This window comes from Erpetoichthys calabaricus, chromosome 1 (genome assembly GCF_900747795.2).
Source record: "Erpetoichthys calabaricus chromosome 1, fErpCal1.3, whole genome shotgun sequence".
In the NCBI taxonomy this organism is placed as follows: Eukaryota; Metazoa; Chordata; class Cladistia; order Polypteriformes; family Polypteridae; genus Erpetoichthys; species Erpetoichthys calabaricus.
The window spans coordinates 230,943,213-230,964,651 of record NC_041394.2 but is presented as its reverse complement, the minus strand read 5'-3'; the positions used below and the strand labels follow the sequence as shown (position 1 = coordinate 230,964,651).

The following is a 21,439-nucleotide window of genomic DNA, read 5'->3' as shown; positions in this document are numbered from 1 at the left end:
CTGTGGCGTGAGTGCAGAAAGGGCTTCTTTCTCATCACCCTGCCATACAGATGTTCTTTGTACAAATTGCGCTGAATTGTAGAACGATATACAGATACACCATCTGCAGCAAGATGTTCTTGCAGGTCTTTGGAGGTGATCTGTGGGTTATCTGTAACCATTCTCACAATCCTGTGCATTTGCCGTTCCTGTATTTTTCTTGGCCTGCCAGACCTGGGTTTAACAGCAACTGTGCCTGTGGCCTTCCATTTCCTGATTACATTCCTTACAGTTGAAACTGACAGTTTAAACCTCTGAGATAGCTTTTTGTAGCCTTCCCCTAAACCATGATACTGAACAATCTTTGTTTTCAGATCTTTTGAGAGTTGCTTTGAAGATCCCATGCTGTCAATCTTCAGAGGAGAGTCAAAGGGAAGCACAACTTGCAACTGACCACCTTAAATACCTTTTCTCATGATTGGACACACCTGTCTATGAAGTGCAAGGCTTAACAAGCTAATCCAACCAATTTGGTGTTGTAAGTAATCAGTATTGAGCAGTTACATGCATTCAAATCAGCAAAATTACAAGGGGACCCACATTTTTGCACAGCCAGTTTTTTACATTTGATTTAATTTCATACAACTAAATACTGCTTCACTAAAAATCTCAGTTTGGAAAACACCCCAGTACTCAGGTGTTCCTAGGAAATGAAAGACATACCGCTGTTATCTTTTTTGTTGAAAGGAGAGTATATTATTATGCAAGCTGAGAGGGGTTCCCAAACATTTTCATATGACTGTATATTATGAATTATCCCCCATAACCATTCTCAGTATTAATTAGGCTTAGAAAATGGTATGGTATATTATGGATTAAGTATTAAACAGTTGTGTTTAAAGTGCTTTGCAATACTAACCTTAGCAGTTTTTGGGGCTGCTTGTATCCTTTTGCTATTATTTTAAAAAGTTCTATTAAACTGACAAAAATATGTAAGGTCTTTTTATATGCTAAAAATATTTCTTAGGTATATTATTTTGGTGTGCTGTATACAGTAAAAAAAATAATTTAACTTTATGCTTTCATAAAATATTACCCTCACCCTGTAACCCTACACAGGATTAAGCAGGCTAGATAATAGATGGAAGTATGGATTTTTGGAAGGAAGTATGGATTTTTTGGGTGGGTTACATTTATATATTTGCTTAATGATCCATTTATTCTTAAACTGCACAGCTATCCATTTTAATTGTATATTTCCTTTTAAAGAGAAGCAGAAAGAGAATGACGTTTATGAGAGGGAAACACAGTTAAGTCCTGAAAATAAGTAGGACTAACGCTGACCCAGTGTTAATAGTGTGGATATTTCTCATATTCCTAAATATCTCTGCTGTTCCTTACCTCAACAAATGTGTATTCACAGTTTCCATCAAAGCTGTACCATTTCATATCAAATGTTTGATAATGTCCATCACCATAAACCTGGCATTTTCCTGGGCAGTCATTATGAGTGCAACTCCAAGATGCATTCATGCAAATACTAGAGACCAAAAAAGAAATGTAATTTACATTTAATTAGTTTTAATGTTATGAAGTACTTATGCACATTGTTTGTTCTTACCATGTATTGCAGTCAACTTGAACACTGTCACCAGAGTTGTAGACTTGGCCTCCAAACATACACGGACACTGATCTAGTGGGACACAGTTGCCAGCATTGTCCTTATAAAATCCATCTTGGCAATAACACCCACTTACACATGTGAAAGACACATTCTGTGAGCATACAAATAAATTTGTATTACAAAATGAGTAGACACATAATTAACGCAACTTTTAAAAGAAAATAAATTATGATTAAAAAGTGGTGGTTAATGCATTTTTAAAACTTGTAAACTTACAGATATGGACACTGAGGAGCATGTTCTATAAAACTGGAAACTGGGTGGATTCATGCAATCTACATATACTTGGTTTTCCTCACATACTAAGAAAAAGAAAATAAAGCAGTTTGTCTAAACTATTAACATCAATTTGTATAGCCTAAAGCAGCAAACAAAACAATTTTTTCTGTCTATAGAGCAAAAAACAGGCAACGATTATGTATTTTGGAATGCATTTAACAAATATGATATATACAGGGCCCTTTTCAGAAATCTGAAATATATGGAGTCAATTTTGAATCTACAGATCCTTGCCATTCCATTTAGTGAAATATCACATACTGTATAGTGAAAAGTCCAAAGTAGGCAAAAACACAACTTCTTCTTCTTTTGGCTGCTCCTATTAGGGGTTGCCACAGCGGATCATCTGTCTGCATATGGATTTGGCAAAATTTTAGGATGCCCTTCCTGACATAACACATCAAATGCTTTAAATAAAAGGTACCTGTATAAACCTTGTGTTATTTTGAATCAGACATACCACTTTGTAGTAAATCTAACACAGAAATTTCTTTCTGCAGATCCCTGATCCTTGAACACAGAGCCCTGATTTTTTTAAATTTAAAGTTTGTCAAGAATGCAGTTGTTCTGATAGATAGACAATGAACATCATATCCAATGCCACATGTTTTGCACTTTGAGCTTAATATTAATTTATTGTATCATGTAGCATGAGGGAGAGGTGAGGTCATTGCTGTTAGTCACACAAATTTACTGGCAGCAGGTTTGTAAATTAGCACACGACCACCTTTGAGGGGGACATTTGGGAGCAGAGAAAACACTACCGTGGATTAAGCTCCAATTTTTTTGGCCAGGTATCAATGAGGAGGTCCACTGCTTTTGCAGTTCCTGTCCAGAATTAAAACTACATCATTTGGATTGCATTGGGCACCGGTGACCTTCCAGCTTCTGGTGGATAGAATGCTGCATCCCCACCATACCTATAGTGTTGCCTACCCGGATTACATCGTCCTGTGTCCCAGAACCTGGGAGGAACACATCTGGCAGGTGCACATGGTGCTCCTGACACTAAGTGAAGCAGGTCATTGGATCAACCCAAAGGAGGGTAAATACTTAGGCTACTTGGTGAACAGAGGTACAGTATGACCACTCCCCCTCCCTATTCCCCTGCTAGCCTGCACGCACACAGCACAGTAACATTCCGGGCCCAGGCATGCTTTTGTCATCACCATGCGAATTTGTGTAATGCCAAAACAAGATCTGAACACAAAGTGACAGCATACATGTCAAAATAATTTTCCTTATTTTGTGTTTATTTTGCAGTTGTGTAGGGCTGGATAACGCTCTACCCTCTTAAAGATTTATTGAGTGTGCAGCGTTTTGCTATTAATCGTGCTTCACGTACGAGAAGATTCTTACAGAATCAAATGATGTTAAGTGACGAATCTGCAACTTTTCTTGCCAACTACAGTTCACGTTCATCAGTAAGGTGAGAATAAAAATCTATTTTTAACTCAAGTGGTATCAAATGGAATGATGTTGCATCATTGACGTTATGACTGTGTTCAGTGCTTGGGCACATTTAGCGATCACACGGTTCCTGAATTCTAGTAGGCCAGGGCATGGTATGGTTGGCCCAGCACAGAGCGAGCCCACTAGAGTAGACCGTCCAACCCCATCACTGATCTCACTACCAGGTGCTTCACTAAAGACACGCCTCTTTCTGCCTCCCCTCTATAAAACTGCCACTCCTCTTTTTCTCCCTCAGTCACATTTTGGGACTCAATCACAAGAAACTACTCATTCTATACTACTCTTTAAATTTTGAGCACTATTTTTTCAAGTATACGGGGTGGATCCCCAAACCTTTATCTTGTCCTTGTTTACTGTCTCATTACAACATATTAATCTACACATGCCATATGCCAAACACAAGTTGCTTCATCCAGTTAAATGAAAAGAGCCTACTTCTAAAACAACTTCCTCTAATATTTGCATGTGTGGCAGGACTGGTAGCAGTAAGTGCCTGGAAACAATAAAGTAAAGCCAGTGAATCTAAAACACAACAGAAGTCTATTAAAACAGACAAATATAAATAAATCTTTTAAGTTTACACATTAAACTTTATACAGTATACACTGTATATTCAAAACAGACAACACATTTTTTAAATTGATTTGGACTTTACATATTCAGAATTAACTCCATATATAAAATTTAACTCTATTTATTATAAAATATATCCTATGTGCCTGGTTGGAACCCCATAGTTCTCTTAATGAATACACATTCACAAATCCACATTGGACACTTTTATGTTTTGTAAGAATCTTCCACTGAACATATAAAATAGTTTAAACAGTTAAACCAGAAAAATGCCACATTTTTCACAACAGCTTTGTCAACTAAAATGGGACACTTACCTACTACTGGCTGAGGACATGAAAGAGCTCCATATTGACAAACACTTCAAAAGAAAAAAAAATATATATTTTTTTTAATTAATCCAATTTATCACCTTCAATGCTATGCTCAAACATATTTCATAGGTGTTATTTAGTGAGTGCTTTTTAAAGCTACATCTGTGCAGGCCCTGCTTCTGATTGTAGCGCTTTTTACTGCTAACATTTGGTCTAAACATGCAGGCTGTTTCAGGAATTTACCTACTAACTGCTAGCTGGTGACATTTGCAAGTAAAAGGTGGTCTGAAGTTAAATTATTCTCCTGATATCTACTGCCTTGATTTTTATTTAAACAAAAATTGCTGGGTCAAGCATGCAAAATGGCTTTATGTTGGTTTTGCTGACAATATTGTGAGTAAACCATTTACAGCACATAAGTCTGTGAATAACGTACGAGTTTTAACAAACAAATGTGCAAGGATAATTATTAGATAAATAACTAAACATTAGATAAACTCTGAACTACGGAGTGGGAGTCACCATCCATCATTGTTAATTCTGGTTTCTGCTGGGGGCAGCAGAGTAATGTCAGATTCACAGCTACGTCTACAGAAGTATGGTAACTGCACACATCTTCCACAACAAGGAGTGAACCTGTATAAAATCTACACTGAACCTGGTTTGAAATAGGGCTTAAAGTAATTTTTCTGGAAAAGTAAAAGATGCAATGATAAAGATTTTCAAATACTTGCTTTTTCTAATTTTACTGTGTAGTTTTTCATCCATAGTTGTGTTGGGTTTTAAATACATTATGCAAAAAAAATGTCTTTGTCTGGGATATGGGAGTAATAAGAGAAATGCAGCACTTGAATTCCACTGCTCACCAATTTTCTTTTTGGCAAAAGTGATGTTTGCAAACCTTTACAAATCTTTCAGGACCCCCATTCCTTTCCTGGGACTATTATGTATGAACTTTATTATTTCTCTCCAATAAGAATGAGAAAATGTGCCTTCAGCTGCATAGACTGACCCAGCTGCTGCTAGCTACAATTAGGATGAATAATTAAGAGAATAATTATGGGGTGCCCAATTCCAGAGGGTCTCGTTGGCTCAGGTTTTCCTTCTAACCATTTTTCTAAATAGTGACTAGTTATTTCTGCTAATTAACTTAATTTAATTGATGAGCTTTTTAAGACTCAGACCCTTTAAATCAGGGATGAGTAATGTCTGTCCTGGAGGGCCGCTGAAGCTGTAGGTTTTTGTTCCAATCCAATTGCCTCAGGAGAAGTCATTTATTGCTGATGAAACACTTACTTCTCAAGTGACACTTTTCTGCTTCATTTTGGTTGTCTTGCTTGTTAAGATTTTGAACTTTTAATTTCTTATTTTAGTTTTAAATGGCGGCACTCACTGTAATTTCTCCTTATTAGCAATAAGATGCAAATGTTAATGGAGCTGGCATGTTTTCTATTTACATTTGTATATTCATAATGTACTATTTGGTTTAGTAAAATACTTAGAAGGAAACTGAAGAGAAAAAAGTGAAGGACTAAAAATTACTCATCCATTTTAGGCTTTAAACCATTTGGATGATATCATTAGAAAGGAAAATAAATCTATGATTTAAGAATGACCTGACATTTTGTAGTCAAAATACTAACAAGCCATCAAATTAAATAAGACCTTTTATGGGCAAGGACTGTTTTCTAATTAAGCCACTGGGTTGGAATGAAATCCTGCAGCCACTGTGGCCATCTAGGGCTGACACTGATCACCCCTGACTTGCAGTATCAAGTGTTGTAATTTTATTTTTCACTTCTTGGTCTTTGACCTACTGTGTACAAATGTAAGTTTTCTTTAGTTCTATGGCCAGTGTTGTTTAGGTTGTTCAAGTTCTAACTCCTGCATCTTCTAACCATTCCTATGTTTACAAGCTATAACACAATTACTGGGAAGGAGATTGACCTCAAACCAACATTAACAGAGACAACTCCCATGTGGCCTTATGTAAAAAATCAAACACACCCAATGTAGTTATTAACTGCATATAGTGTTTTAAGAAATCTGATTTTCCTTATTAAAACTAGACAGTACTGCCTTTTCTGTAATGCTGTCTTCAGGGCAGAATCCATCTGTTTTAGTCTCCAAGACTGTGGTTTTAACGCTGAATTGGGAAAAGACAAGTACTGTATTTGGTCTCCCAAGTGGTTTGAGGACATTTGTGTCATCATTAATAAACATCTTGAACCAATGCACTATGACTATAAGGAACAAAAGATGATTTTTTTTCTTTTTGTGAAAGGCTCTCACTAATTCACAGTTTGGATCTTTTGCTGGTTACATTTTAGATAGTTTACCACTAGATGATCTTAGGGAATGATATGAAATGGATTTGTCAGTCTGAAAAAATAATTAAAATTCATTTCTCTTCAATTGGTGGAAAGTATGCTCTAATTAACACTAGAATTAACAAAGCTTACAAAAAAACTTGTAAATCCAGCACACCTTAAATCCGCTTGCACCTCTCCGTCGGTGTCTTTTGTCTTGTAAATGTGTCGATAAGCCCAAGCAGCAAGCTGCCTGTTACCTTGATTTATTTACTTATCTTCCCACAGCGTAAAGTCACAAGTAGACCGCAGAGCTTCCTCTGTTTGATCGACAAGGGCATGCTCACAAATTACACGTGCAATGCCATGAAAAATGCCAGCTGACACTTCAGTACGCGATCAATGGTATGAGAGTGCAGTCAGACTTCTTTTTTGGGCACATACACTATCCAGATCTAAACACTAGCATGGAGAGTCATTCGTGTACTGACGAGTCTATAGCTGCAGGTGGAAGCTGCCATCGGAGTTTTGCAGTCACTGTACTTTCTATATAAAAGTCAAATCGAATGTTATTTACCTTAATTTATTTACTTATCTTCCTACAGCGTAAAGTCACAAGTAAACTGCAGAGTTTCCTGTGTTTTATCGACACGGGCACGCAGACACAGTACATCTGTACTGAAGTGACTTCAGCTGCAGTTGAAAGCGCCTGTCGCACCCTACGCAACTGTGTTTGATCTTATTCAGAAAAAGATCCCAGTCGCCCCACGGGAGAAAGACTTTCTGAGACTAAGGTCATAAAGCTTATGAAACCGTTTCTGGACAAATGCAGAGCTGTAACAACAGTTGCATGGAGCTTCCACCTGCAGCTAAAGTGACTTCAGTACACATGTACTGTGTCAGCGTGCCGTGTCAATCAAACATGGAAGCCCTGCAGTTTACTTGGGACTTATGCTGTAGGAAGATATGTAAATAAATCAAGGTAAATAACATTCGATCTGACTTTTATATACAAAGTACAGTGACGGCAGCTTCCACCTGCAGCTATAGACTCTTCAGTACGCAAGCAACTCTTCACACTAAATCAAGGTAAATAACATTCGATCTGGCTTTTATATAGGTAACATATAAATGTTTCCTATGTAAAGACCATCACAAAATATAATCACAAACAGAAGTTTGCACGATACGTTGGCGAGCTCTGTAAGCCATGCTGTTTCGTTGAAGGACAGGTGTGGGGCAGACTGACTGGCAGGATGACACCCGACCTTTACACCTGGTACAGCTGCGTTGTTCTTATATGTGAGTGGACATTTCTTGCAGGGAGGGCTTCTGTTCTCTTTCTCTGATTTGCAGCTCGTCTTTATGTGAAAACAGCAGTGTCAGATTGGGGTGAGCGTGAATGCGACTGAGAGAATAAAACTGAATTTAAAAAAAAAAAGCTAACCTTTACAAGGACCATACATTTACACCGGCTGTTACAGACTCAAATCAAATGTATGGTTTTTATTGTATAATAGTAACAATAAGTGCAGCTCACTACTCAAAACGTATTTTCCAGGACACATGAAGACTGAAACCAGCGACCTCTTGAATAGGAGTCAGCAGCTCTTACTACTGTACTACCAAAGCAGTCGCTACAAGGACATACACTAACACAATTTCTTTCTCTCTGGTTATAGTCTTGAATAAAAGCGCACTTGTTCTGTTATATTTGTACCTTTTATGAAAGTGCTTATTTGATATTTGGACTTCAGTCTTCACACATTGTACACTTCATGTCAAAATATTGTCGTTAGTACTAAAACATGAAAAAAGTTTGTCTTTCAGATATGTGTTCAACATTTCTGTCATGCTACACTTACATAGACACAGAACACACATGAAATGCATGTGTTTCAAATAACAATACATTTTTTAGCGTATACAGCTTTAAGTACCTGACTCCCTGATAAACAAGGCTTCAGTTGGGAGAGGTTTTTGCTTTTTCTGCAGTGGTGGGAGGATGGCATAGTAGGCTGCTTGCTGCTTGGGCTTATCGGCACATTTACAAAACAAAAGACTGAATGGAGACGTGTGAGCGGATTTAAGGTGGGACAGATTTACAAGTTTTTTGTAAATGGACATTACTAACTTTGTTATAGACCGACTAAAATGTGACGAGTAGAAGATTCAAATTGGGAATGATCTCATCAAGTATCCACTTCCCTGAATCATATGTTTTAAGAATGCTCTACACTTACACTATGCCATTTTGCTTTCTCAATTTTTGCATATCTCTCATATAATCAAAGAGCAATATACAGAGTAACACAAATTGGGATAACTTTATGTAATAAAAATGTAATATTCTATTACCTTTACAAATATTTATTTTCAACTGAAAGTGTACTAAACTGGCTCACAGAAGGCATAGAAGAACTCATGTCTTATACTAACATAAAAACAAGGAAAACAAAAATACCCTGTGTGAGAAACAGTTCAAGACTCTAGTAACTTCTAATCACTTCTACACTTTGTTTTGCTTATAAGATGATCTCCTTTACGTCTTAAGCTTTGGATTTCTTGCTCAAGTACTCTGACTCCAAAGTTTACTTAGCTATTTCGTTCTTAGATTTGTTAATGTAACAATGCTGCTGTCTTTCATCTGCCTGTGGAGTTGTCTACATATTGATTTGTAATCTGTTTTACTAAATCCTGCAGTTGGCTTTATTGTAAAGTTCAAATCTACACCCTTTCAGATGATGCACATGCTCAACTCATAGTGAAATTCATGAATTTAATGAAGAAGATATATATGCAGGTTTAAACAGTAGAAATAATTATGCAACAATATGACAAATAGGTAATATATTATAAAAGGAACATTTTTTTTTCTTAATTTGTTAATATTTAAATGTAAAAAAAAACAGATTTTAATTGCAAATTATGAAATGCAACGACTTACCATTCATATCCATTAATTTGTGTCATCCCTGGATTCAGACTTTTTCCTTTATAGTAACATGGACATTCTATATTTGATACACATGTTCCTTCATCATTCATATATTGTCCATTCAAGCACCCACAGCCATCAACTGGATGGCCCTTCACATCACAAGAAATGTCATACTCTGATAAGGACTGGCAGGTATGGTTGCAGGACACCATGTTGTAAATGAATACCTGATTGGAAGGGCACTGTGGAACTGGGAAGAAAAATGAAAATTTGTTAAAATGAATAGACTGAGAGTAAATACTTTTATGTGAATTTAAGATATTTGTAACATTTTTAATAATTACAGTAATCCCTCACTCTGGAACGTAACCCCCGCGATAGGTGAAAATCTGCGAAGTAGCGACCTATATTTAATTATTTATACATATTTTAAGGCTTTATAAACCCTTCCCACACTCTTATAAACCTTTCTCACTCTCTTGTTAACCTTTCCCACACTCTTATAAACACTTCCTATGCTCTTAAACACTTTCTACATTCTTAAACACCGCAGACCAACACTGCACGCAGCAATCAGACGTCAATGTGTCTGCACTCGCTTTGTGAAGGGGGGCAGCTGAACTCACACTGAGCAGAAATGGACTTTGTGCTGCTTCTGCCAAAATGCCTGCTTGTCGCTCTGCGCGTTTGGAAGGAGGAGGAGTGTGTGTGTGGGTATGTGAGGGCTGAACGCACGTTAGCTCAAACCCCCCTCCCCGGAGGCGCAGTTCGCATTATCAAGGGGGTGGGGAGCTGAATGAACGCTAAGGAGAAGTGGACTTTGTGCTGGCTTTGTGCTGCTTGTCGCTCTGCCTGTCAATAATTTAAAAGCCTGTACATCACCAATTTTCCTGTCTGTGACTGTCTTGTCTTGCGTGAAGTTAAAATGTTTTATAATAGTGAGATGTTACTCATATCCTTAGCCCGACATCCACATATCATATGTGTTAACAAAGTGTGTTTTATAAGTTTACATGTGTTTAAAGCATGTGGGATGGGTATTTTAAGGCTTAAACTATAAAAATGTTTATTTATATGGTCTTTCTATATCGCAGATTTTCTCCTGTTGCTGATGGGTCTGGAACATAACTTCCGCGATAGGCGGGCAATCACTTGTATTTAAAAACCCGCGAAGTCGTGAATCCGTGAAAAGTGAACCGCGAAGTAGCGAGGGATTACTGTATAGTAATATTTGGAATCCTTCAGAAAAGAATTTTGGGTCACACTACCAACAGTCTGGAGCTTTTGAGGACATAATTCACCAAAATATATGACTGAAAGAGAGGATGTGCAAATGCAAATATTAAAAGAGGTTGTATTGCTGGGTCCTTTAATACTGTGTAATAAGATTAGGCTCTGGCCTTTTCATATTTTGTTGTAACACAACTTTGATTTTGAGTGGATTTAATTTAGTTTTTTGACACTGATCAACAGAAAAATATTCTTTAATGTCTAAGTAAAAACAGATCTCTGCAAAGTGATCTAAAATAATTACAAATTAAATACAAAATAAAAAGGGAACCCATTTGTAAGGGATTTCAGAACTTGGAAGGATGCAGAGGTTGTTCTGCTTACTTTGATTTCTGACACGCTGAACATGCCTCTGAACATTAAAAGGAAAACTATGAAGAACAGAGATACCCATGATGGTCTTCAGGGAAATAAGGAGACCTGTCTCTTGCAGTCACGTAAATCTTACTTCAGGCATCAAAGAATGAGAGCGGGATTTAACGATAATAATTCACAGATGGTCACAGGAAGTGACAGAAGTCTCAAGAAGGGTGGGTTTTGCTTAACTTTTGTTTCTTTTCCACTACCGGTAGAGTCTCCCTCTCTGCTAACTAGGATTAGACTTGTTAGGTTGTCAGAATTCAAGGAATAAAACATTTCTTGTGTTGCTTTTAGTTTTCTTTATTTTACCATTCTTTTTGGTGGTATCTGATTCATTGCCATTTTGTAAAGCTGGGGACTAGAACACTGGATGTTGCTGTGCATGTGGGCCCCACACAGTTTGGAATGTGACATCATGTTGGCCACCCTTTTTAAGGTGAAGCTGCTTGTTTATACGCATATGGATTTTATTTAAAATAAAGGAAAGACTAAGCAAAATAATTTCTTAAGAAATTCATTTCTAAGGGTTAATTAGGTTTAGGTCCTTTGATTGTTTAGTGACTTTAAATTGTGTTTTACCCTGTGTATTTGTTTGCTGATCTCAGTCTTTTATTATATTAATCCCTGATGTCATCTGATTACCCTGTTGGCTGTCTTTAATAAATCTTCACCACTTGATTTTCTTATCTGTGCCAATTCTGCTTCTCTTTTGATTAAAGTGAACATTACAGCTTTTACTTTTCTGTTGTCCAGCAAGAATTATCCATCCATCCATTTTCCAACCCGCTGAATCCGAACACAGGGTCACGGGGGACCGCTGGAGCCAATCCCAGCCAACACAGGGCACAAGGCAGGGAACCAATCCCGGGCAGGGTGCCAACCCACCGCAGGAAACACACAAGCACACCCACACACCAAGCACACACTAGGGCCAATTTAGAATCACCAATCCACCTAACCTGCATGTCTTTGGACTGTGGGAGGAAACCGGAGCGCCCGGAGGAAACCCACGCAGACACGGGGAGAACATGCAAACTCCACGCAGGGCGGACCCGGGAAGCGAACCCGGGTCTCCTAACTGCGAGGCAGCAGCGCTACCACTGCGCCACCGTGCCGCCCCAGCAAGAATTATGTTAACTTTAATTTGTTTTGATATAATGTAGTTATATTAGCAGTAGTTGCACTAATTTGGTTCCTCTTAGATAGTCGTCGCCAACTTAATATCAGAACAATATTAATTGCTTAAAATAACCTGCAGCAACCCATCACGAGACACTTTAAAAACTCTACATAACCCATTCCCATTAAAAACCATACATGACCCAACAGCAGCAAACCACAACCCATAGATTAAAAAGCTTTGCTTTGATCATCTGGAGTTCTTTTCTTGAGTAAAGTTACCCCTGTAATGTGATTTAACTCAAGAATAGACAGAATTCATTTCAAATATATACAAGATGGTTAATAACAAATTTGAATGGGGGCCAGACAAAATATGAACCATTTATTATCATCATAATAGAAATAAAAAGAGTGCAAGAGGCAGAAGAATCCACACACGTAAGAAATGCACATGGTCCGTAATACAGTTCCGCATTCAGTTGAATACTCCAAATTTTACTTTCTCACTAATTTCCTCTCAAACACTAGTAAGATGCAAAACCCAGTATTAGAGGTGCTTGGTGCTGGTATAAGTCACAGAGTGACAATATAACCTGTACAGTTGTCTGAGTTTCCTTTCCGGAATGCATTAAGATTAATACTGAATTAAGCTAAAGCTCTCCTTAGAAAAGATCAAAGGGCTCTGTTGAAATCACCATTGATAACTCTGCTACTTGGAAATGAAGTATATCCATTTTAGAAAACTAATACTAGAAGCTACAGAAACATATGGAATATTTAATCTTTATGACCTGTTGACCAGTTTTCAATATCTGCTTATGTATTCGATGAAAGAAACTTAAATGAGATACAGATTAAGATATCAAAAAGCTTCATATATTTACTGCTTCAACAATCCCTCACCAAGTCCTGCAGGTGGTTTCACATTTCTAAAAAGGTTTTTGGTTTCGTCAGTGTGTTAATATAAAGTTTTTGAGAAATAGCTTGGATGTACTTTCCTGAATCTCAGTATTGTTGGAACAACATTCTTCCTTCAGATCAGTATAAAAAGTCCTGCTGGTTATTCATCTTTTCAATTAGTTTTTTTGGTTCAAGCCACCAATATCAGCAGTAATTTCAGTATTCTCATTTCATCCAAGTGTCACCTTAATCCACAACTCAATGATAATTTGAGTTTATAAGAACAAGATGAAGACCTGGATGTTCAATAAATGGTTCTTTAACAATACATGCTAAAGACATCATGAATATATGGTGGGTCAAAAAGTTCTCTCTCTCTTTAAGGACTTTGGGCTGAAAGGTCCATCCTTAAAGCTAACCCCAAGGCACATTAGATCACGTAGGATTGTGAAACAGCAAGAATTTGTGGTTTATTGGTTACATTCACCTTTTTTTTATCGTGTTGTGGCTAAAACCAAAAATAATGCATGTTTTTTGCATCATAAGTCTGTTCCTCCCTAGTGAAAACTGATGATTCCCTAGACTAAGGTTCAGAAAATGTCAGAATTAATTCAAGAAAACTCTCATGTTCAGGATTTGGCACATTAGTGGAAATATGGCTGGAAAGATCAAGCCTTGGTACAAAATAGTTCTTGGTATAGAATAGCAATAGCAATATGATTTGCATTTGTTTTTCTTCATCAGAGCTGTTTCAGATGATTTAGTGTCCTTTCTGTCAAGATGCTCAGTGTGGTGTAATTCCAACTGGAAATGGGTAACTGTCAATACTGTATACACAGACCATTGATTGCACAGTTTTGCTCTTTTTGACAACACCAAAAAAGATAACAATGTGGAAGTATTATCTCCAGGAAAGGATTGATATTTAAAGAACAAGTTGTTTTATCAGTATATTCTATAGTTGCCAGAGTGAGAACAAGATAAAAGAAAGAAACTGTGAAAGAAAATCAAAATATTTTGTACTAAATTATGAATGAAGAATTAAAGACTCACAATCTAATGGTGTTTACTCCTGCTATTGTGGATTAATAGTTGTAGTTAATTTCTTTATTCAAATCATGCTTGGTAGCTCTTGCTGTCTTGTTTACAAGTCAAAATCTTTCTGTTGCAAAGGTCTTGAATTGCATATTAATACACATTTTTTCTTAACTCATAATTGCAGAGGTTGTTAGATGTACAACAGTGTAATCTCTGAATAATGCATGACACATTTTCCTTTGTGCTACTGTAAGATGAAATGAACACTTAAGTCTTTTAAACTTTTACCTTGAGGCTGAAATTATAGTATTATAGTATTTTTAGCTGTTTAAGCAAAAACTGCACCATAGTTAGGGACCAAAGTGAACCACATACCACACTCTTCACCCCTCCAGTGTGTCACATTCTGGCCATTTGCAGAGCAGGCTTTTACATAGTTTTCCAAAGCAGCACACATGCATTCTTGAGGCTTGTCACAGAGGCAGGTTCTGGTAATGCATTGCTAAAAGTTGAACAAAGCATATGAATGGTTTATTTAAAAGATAAAAGTTCTTAATAAGAATTTGTTCTTCAAGAATTTTATGAAGGATATCTCTAACAAGCGAGGACTGGTACTTCTTTCCTGTACCAGTGATTGTTTTCTTCGTGTTTTGACTTGCATTAGGATTATTACCAAATTACTAAAATCAACAAAACACACTGTGAGAATAAAATCTTGAATAACTGTACAGTGATTTGTCTTAATTGTTGGCATAGCAATGTGTGTTAAATATACAACAAATCAAAATAAGCTATTTGATAATTATCAGTTTCAAAAGATGTAAAAAATTCAGAAAGCCTTCATGCATTGTGTCATAACAGACACCTGCCCTAAGGACTGGTTTGACTTTAAGGCTGTGACTTCTCGGTCTTGTCTAAAATAATGCAGTTTTTAAAAAAATGTTGGAAATCTTGGGTGAGTCTCAACATTTAAGTGTTAAAATGAAACATAAAAGCTGCTGGTTTGTGTGAAGTAATTATATTGTGTAATGACTATAATTACATTAGAGCTTGTTTATGTATGCAGTTGTACTCCAGCTTTCAAAAATATACGTTTCTCAGAGAATATTGGTTTCATGTTTCTTTTTAGTCTCCACCCTAAAACGATTTTGTATGTATTCCCATTTCTGTTTCAGAAATGATTAAAGGTGTTGTAAAACTCTTTTAGTTATTTTTCATACATTATTAGATTTTACAATTTTAAATAATACTATACTTAGAACACTCAGTTATTATGGTAAAATCTGCTCAAATGGTCAATGGCCATTAAGGTTCAGTAAAAGAGCAAAATAGCTCAGGTTATTTATAAATGGCACTGGTGATGCCTCTGTGTGGCATCAAACCTCAATCCAGACCCTTTTCATGTGTAGCTCCTAGCTAGTGGAGCAAGCCTCTCACCAAAAGCGCCATACACATGTAAAGAACTATTAATTTTTAATATTACCTGAAGAGTTTCTTGTTTGGTGAATTTCTGCCTGACTGATATCAGCTGGGAAGTTTTTGTAATCAAGGAATAGTAAAAACTTTGTATTTTGATCTGAACTTTTCACTTGTGAGGATCAATTTTGTGCAAGAAATCATGTCCTGTTACAGTTCTTCCCAAACAATACCCCTGACTGATGTTTACTTAATTCTGTTGACCTCTAATAAGCAAATATATGTACACTAAAGGTAAAAGTGAAAATCAAGGTACTTACCTTATAATAATTGTCATATTCAACAAAGGAGTGGCACTGGGCAAATAATCCTAGGGGATCCTTGAGCACAGCACAGTGTTCCTCGGCATATTTTGCTATAAAAATATTTATAATTATTTATTGAACTATTCATAACATTGTTAAAAACAGGCACAGAAAATGTAGGCATTGTATACTACAAGCATTACATACATCCATTCATTCTTTTCTTTTGTGAAGGAGCATCAGGCAGTCTAGGGAGATGTATCTCCTGTGATGTATACAACAGTGTATGCTGTCTCACAGAGTCAGCTATAGGCTCAAACTTATTAATCTTCAAGAGAGCGCTATGTTAATATAAGCCCTTTTATTAAGTGTACTTTCTTTGTTTATTATTATCTATTGTGTCAGTCACAGCGATTTGTGCTTGGCCCAAAATAATGGTAACATTCAACTATTGAATTATCATAATGGCATACCAATCATACCCATAACATAAATGTGAAATGTAACTTAATTATTATTTCCTTTTGTATGCTTCACATCTTGATGGTATAAGGTATTTTTTTGTGCAATTTTTAATAGTTAAAGCAGGATCCAAAGTCATAATATTATTAAGTGGGAACCCCTAAATATGAGGTGTATTTTCATATTGAGCAATCTACTGGATGATCCTCCTTAAGTACAGTATTTGAAGTTAATAATTGTATATCTACTCTATGTATATGAAATCCTAAGCCTAAAAGTGCAACCATTTTGTGCAACGATTTTATGTGACGTTTTTATTCATTTTTTTGTCACGCTTTAAATTGGGCTTATTTTAAATCCTACATATATATGTTTGGTATCATTCTTTTCAGAATTTATCAAACTTTAATGTGATGTTGTTAGATTTTCAGATTCTTATTCCATTTTTAACTTATAAACTAAAAAACATCAAGAACTCTCACCCTGTGAGATGAGACTTAACCAAGAGTGCCAAGAGATTTAACCATACCCTGGCAGTTTAAAGCACAAGGTTGACGACAACATCTAATAGGACATCAGTATATCTTGTCCTTCCTGATACACACAAAATGTAATTACTGCAGTCACCTATCTATCAGTAAAGCCACTATCTTTCAAATAAAATGGTTAGCACTGTTGATTATTACTTGAATTAGAATGTGTTTAATATACATTCTGAAAAGAAGAAAAAAAAACTTACCATAATCTGATCTGGTACACTCTGGGAATATGTTTTGGCATTGCTCAGACTGTGTTGCCCAAGACATGGCAAAGGAATCAGCAGTTGGTTCTAAAATTCCACTGCTTGCCATGAATTCATCTGTAACTATGTCATTGTAGTTGCCACAGAGGCCTGTAAGTAAATAAAAATATGCCAATGAAATATGCTTTGAAATGCCATTTTCTTCAAATCCAAAGGAATACCCTGTTTAATCTACATTCAATCAATCAATATTTATTTTAAATAGCATCAACACATTACTGAGCAAACAAGACTACAATGCAATATCAAATATAGAAACTGAGTGTTAAATATTAAAAATAGTGTAATGCTAGGTATCAGGATTCTGGAAGCATTCTTGATAAATTTTAAACAATTATGTTTAAAGGAGCTATACATGTCATGCACAGTTACAGTATAGAACTTCAGGAGTATAGACAAGAGCATACAGTATAGACCCAAAATTGTGACTGAAAAAAGAAACTGAATGCATTGATAATTATGGACAGGGCTTTCAAAACATATATTGAGGTAGTGACAGTACAATTACAATGAGTAGCTGCAGGTCTGGAAACTTGTAAATGTAGAGATAGCAATTAAAAAGTCAACGTGAACAGGTAAGAGTTCAGGTGGGACATACAGAGCATCATGAATTGACCAAGAGACAGAGTTGTTTCTGATAATGGAAGCCACAAAGCTGAATGAGCATTTACCAAGAGCTGGGTAACATAAAATGAAGGAGGACAGCATTACAAGATCTAAACTGTCTGATGGATTTATTTGGTGTAGCAAACATACTATAATTTTATAGAGTATTAAAAGAAATAGCTCTATTTGTTGTAATACAGTTATAAAGTAGATTTTGATATCTGATAGAAATCCAAAGTAGACAAGTGACAGACAACTACTGTGTTTCTTAGTGTTTAATTTAAGTGTATACTTTGGCAACTGTCTGAACCTGTTGAGAATCTGCACAATAAGACAGAAAAAGGAAATAGCAGTAGTTCATTCAGTGAGTGATAAAGGCTGGGCAGAATACTTCAGTTGAAATACCAAGTCTGTTGTTTCCTTTCATATTGAGCAGGAATGGTACTGCTACAACCCCAGCTCTCTCTCCCTATTTTGAACAATCTAACATTCGGTGAATTCTGTTACACAGTGCTAGGAAGGTCCAACCTCAATGGATCAAGAAGCTATGTCACTATGTACACTTGGCCACCACAAACCAATTACTTCCATAATAACTTTTTAAATACCTTTTGCCTAAAACAAAAAAGGATAAAGGATTGTGAGGCTTCCCTTTTTACAAGCTGCACTCATACTAAAAATCAAGATTAAGATGTTCATCAAGATCTTTTCAACAATGATGTGTTCAGCAGGATTCAGGGAGAGTAATAGTGAACAAAGGTTTACCGAACAGCTCTTTCTTGGGGGATTAGTAAAAGAGTTGTTAAAATTCGTTCGAAGTATCGTTACACACAGAAACTTTCCTTAATCTTTCAACATGTTAAACAACATTCCTAAATTCTTTAGTAACAAAAGAAAGCAATATTTATATATTTTGTTACCTAGCAATATGACACAAAATGATGGTGCCCATGGTTACCTGGGGGACAATGTACTGTAGATGTTTAAAGGAAATGCCAATGCACAAAATGGTGACATAATAATGTAATCTTGTAATGACAAAGATGTCAAAACAAGACAAAAACATCAAAAGACAATTAATTGCTAATGTTTTCCTGACACTGGGTGGTTTCTGGCCTTATTGCTATCATTTTAGGACACTTGTGTTATGGTGTGACAGACGGCCTACCCTGTCAAACGTCACTCCAGCATCCTTCTTGGAGCAGTTTGCACACAAGAAACAAGAGTGCTAAATGGATTCCCCTCCTATCTCACCTAATGACTGAGAAAACAACAGGATGATGTCTCTTTCATGAAAAAAATACATTTTCACTACAGAAAAGATGCAGAATTAAAAAGACAGCTACAATCATGTGAACGTCCAGTGCTGACCACAGTGGAATACTTAAAAAACGGATGATTATTATTCAGTCTTCTTAAAAGAACTTACTCTTTATTAATAATCACACTAAGTATTGTGACCACAAGGAGGCGCCAAAGAGGCCCAAACCCTAGACACAGTAAAGCACCAGACGTTTTGGAATAAAAAAAAATGAATTTTATTCTTCACAAGCACCTCTTCACAATCCTCCAATAACCAGATACAGTAATATTACAAATAAATTCACCAATTTTTCCTCCTCTCTACTTCCCACTGAATATTTCCGGGCATTTCCGGGTTGTGTGGAAACCAGGGCAGTCCTCCCCCATGGCAGCTCCTTCTAGTGGTCCACAAAGACCCCAACAGGGCTGCATTTCCAGATTCCAACTCCCATGCCACCTTGCAGGTGACCTGATCAGGTTTAATTCAAAGGGATACTGCCACATGTCATGTGGGTGAGGGTGATCTGCTCCCGGCAGTCTGTTCGCCCACTCCTTCCATTATGGCCTCCTGGCCAGGCATAAATCCTTCCTTTATCCCAGCCAGGATGCCTGCCCTTTGTCTTTCATATTTACAGTATAAAGTACACAAATGAACAGAAAACACAAGTAATTCTGTGTGGCATTAAAGGTGATCTACCTTTGATTAGGCCCTTTGCTTCCACAGGTAACGTCACATAGAGCTGCATGACTGGAGCTATCTGAACCTGTAGCTTCATAGCAAAGGATGTTTGCACATAAATATATTGAGAAGATTGCCAGAAAATGGCCACATCAGCTGAAAGGTAAAAAAAGTAAGGGATTAATCCTTAACTATATTATTACTATAAAATTATGTTTAAGGAAAAGAGGTTTGTATCTGACCTAAATAATGAAATCTTAACCATTTGTTAAAATGTAAACATTAACAATACTTTTAACTGCATTTCTTTAAAACCTTATACAAAGAATTAAAAAAATGCCCATAATATTTGTATAAGATTTCATTAATTACCTCACTGCTATTTGGTGGAGGTTGAAGTGGTCCCCCACTGTCTATTTATAGTGCTCTGAGTAGGTTAGAAAAACACTGTTTAAATTTAATTTATTATTATTATTATTATTATTATTATTATAGTTGACCAATGTAGTGCTAACTTAATTCAGATATGTTAATGAGCTACAATAACATGGAAATTGCTTTAAATGTAAGACAGAAGTAGTATGGCTGAAGTTTAATGCAACATATTTTAAGAAGAACACACTAATGAATTCCACTATACTACTGTAGGTAAAATGACATATGTCTATTGTGGAACAATCTGAAGAAATTGTATTGTATATACTGTATTTTGACAGAAATAGACCAGCTCATATAATATCTAGTAATGCTTGTAAACTCATTGATAAATTCAGTTGTTTTGTAATTTTGAAGAGGCTTACCTGATACTATTATTAATAACTTTGACCATGTACATAACTGAATGTGATGTATTAATCACTTTTGGCATATACCTGAAGACAATTCATCAAAATTGTATGTACATATGCGGATAGGTAAACATGACAAAAAAAATTAACTTATAGATATCATGTTATTTGTAACCCGATTTTTTTTTTTACCTGATTTGTAGTTACTTGTGATTATTGTAGAACCAACTTCAACTTTTTCACTAGAGAAACTGTATGTAATCTGTTAAAAGAAGAGTGACTTTTTATCACATAATCATATTTCTGAATGATGAACATGCTGCTTCACAGGGCATTTTTAAAAGATCAATCAGCATGGGCTCAGATGGGGGTATTCAAAAACAAGCATTTCAAGTTATGGATGATGCATTCACAAAGGAAGAAGTTCTTTAACAAGGCATATGAAGAATCAGAGCAACAATTAAATCATTAATATTATTAAGATACATTAACACTGAGAAAGGAAAAATGAACCAAGTTAGAGACATCTGAAATTGTGATTTGAAGTAACACTAAAAGGATCAATGAGCAGGACTGTGAGAGTAACAAATACTTTTTGATAAATGGTAAATGAGACAGAGAAAAGAAAGGCCTGTACCTTCTTGAATCAATCTAGTGAGAAAATTCAATAGGACTAAAAGATAACAAAGATGTTAAGAAATGTCATAATAGAAAATGGATCATCTTGAATTCTGCTCTTCAAATAGAACACAAGTGAATGAACACAATAACAACTGCTATATCCTATTATATCTAATCTTTCAATTATCCTTTCTT

At 36.1% G+C, this 21,439-nt stretch overlaps 1 protein-coding gene across 50 annotated transcripts in view; it reads right to left on the bottom strand.

The window, feature by feature from the left end:
• LOC114659757 (mucin-2-like) overlaps positions 1-21,439 on the bottom strand; it is a 144,384-nt gene that overhangs the window by 91,432 nt on the left and 31,513 nt on the right. For all 50 annotated transcript variants that reach the window (XM_051934965.1, XM_051934999.1, XM_051935023.1 and 47 more), the window contains exons 15-24: positions 20,816-20,885; positions 19,854-19,991; positions 17,186-17,338; positions 16,000-16,094; positions 14,639-14,765; positions 9,560-9,803; positions 4,307-4,350; positions 1,881-1,966; positions 1,601-1,755; positions 1,381-1,519 (exon numbers count right to left, since the gene is read on the bottom strand). In XM_051934965.1, coding sequence (XP_051790925.1) covers positions 1,381-1,519; positions 1,601-1,755; positions 1,881-1,966; positions 4,307-4,350; positions 9,560-9,803; positions 14,639-14,765; positions 16,000-16,094; positions 17,186-17,338; positions 19,854-19,991; positions 20,816-20,885 — 1,251 coding nt within the window. The remainder of the gene's footprint in view (positions 1-1,380; positions 1,520-1,600; positions 1,756-1,880; positions 1,967-4,306; positions 4,351-9,559; positions 9,804-14,638; positions 14,766-15,999; positions 16,095-17,185; positions 17,339-19,853; positions 19,992-20,815; positions 20,886-21,439) is intronic.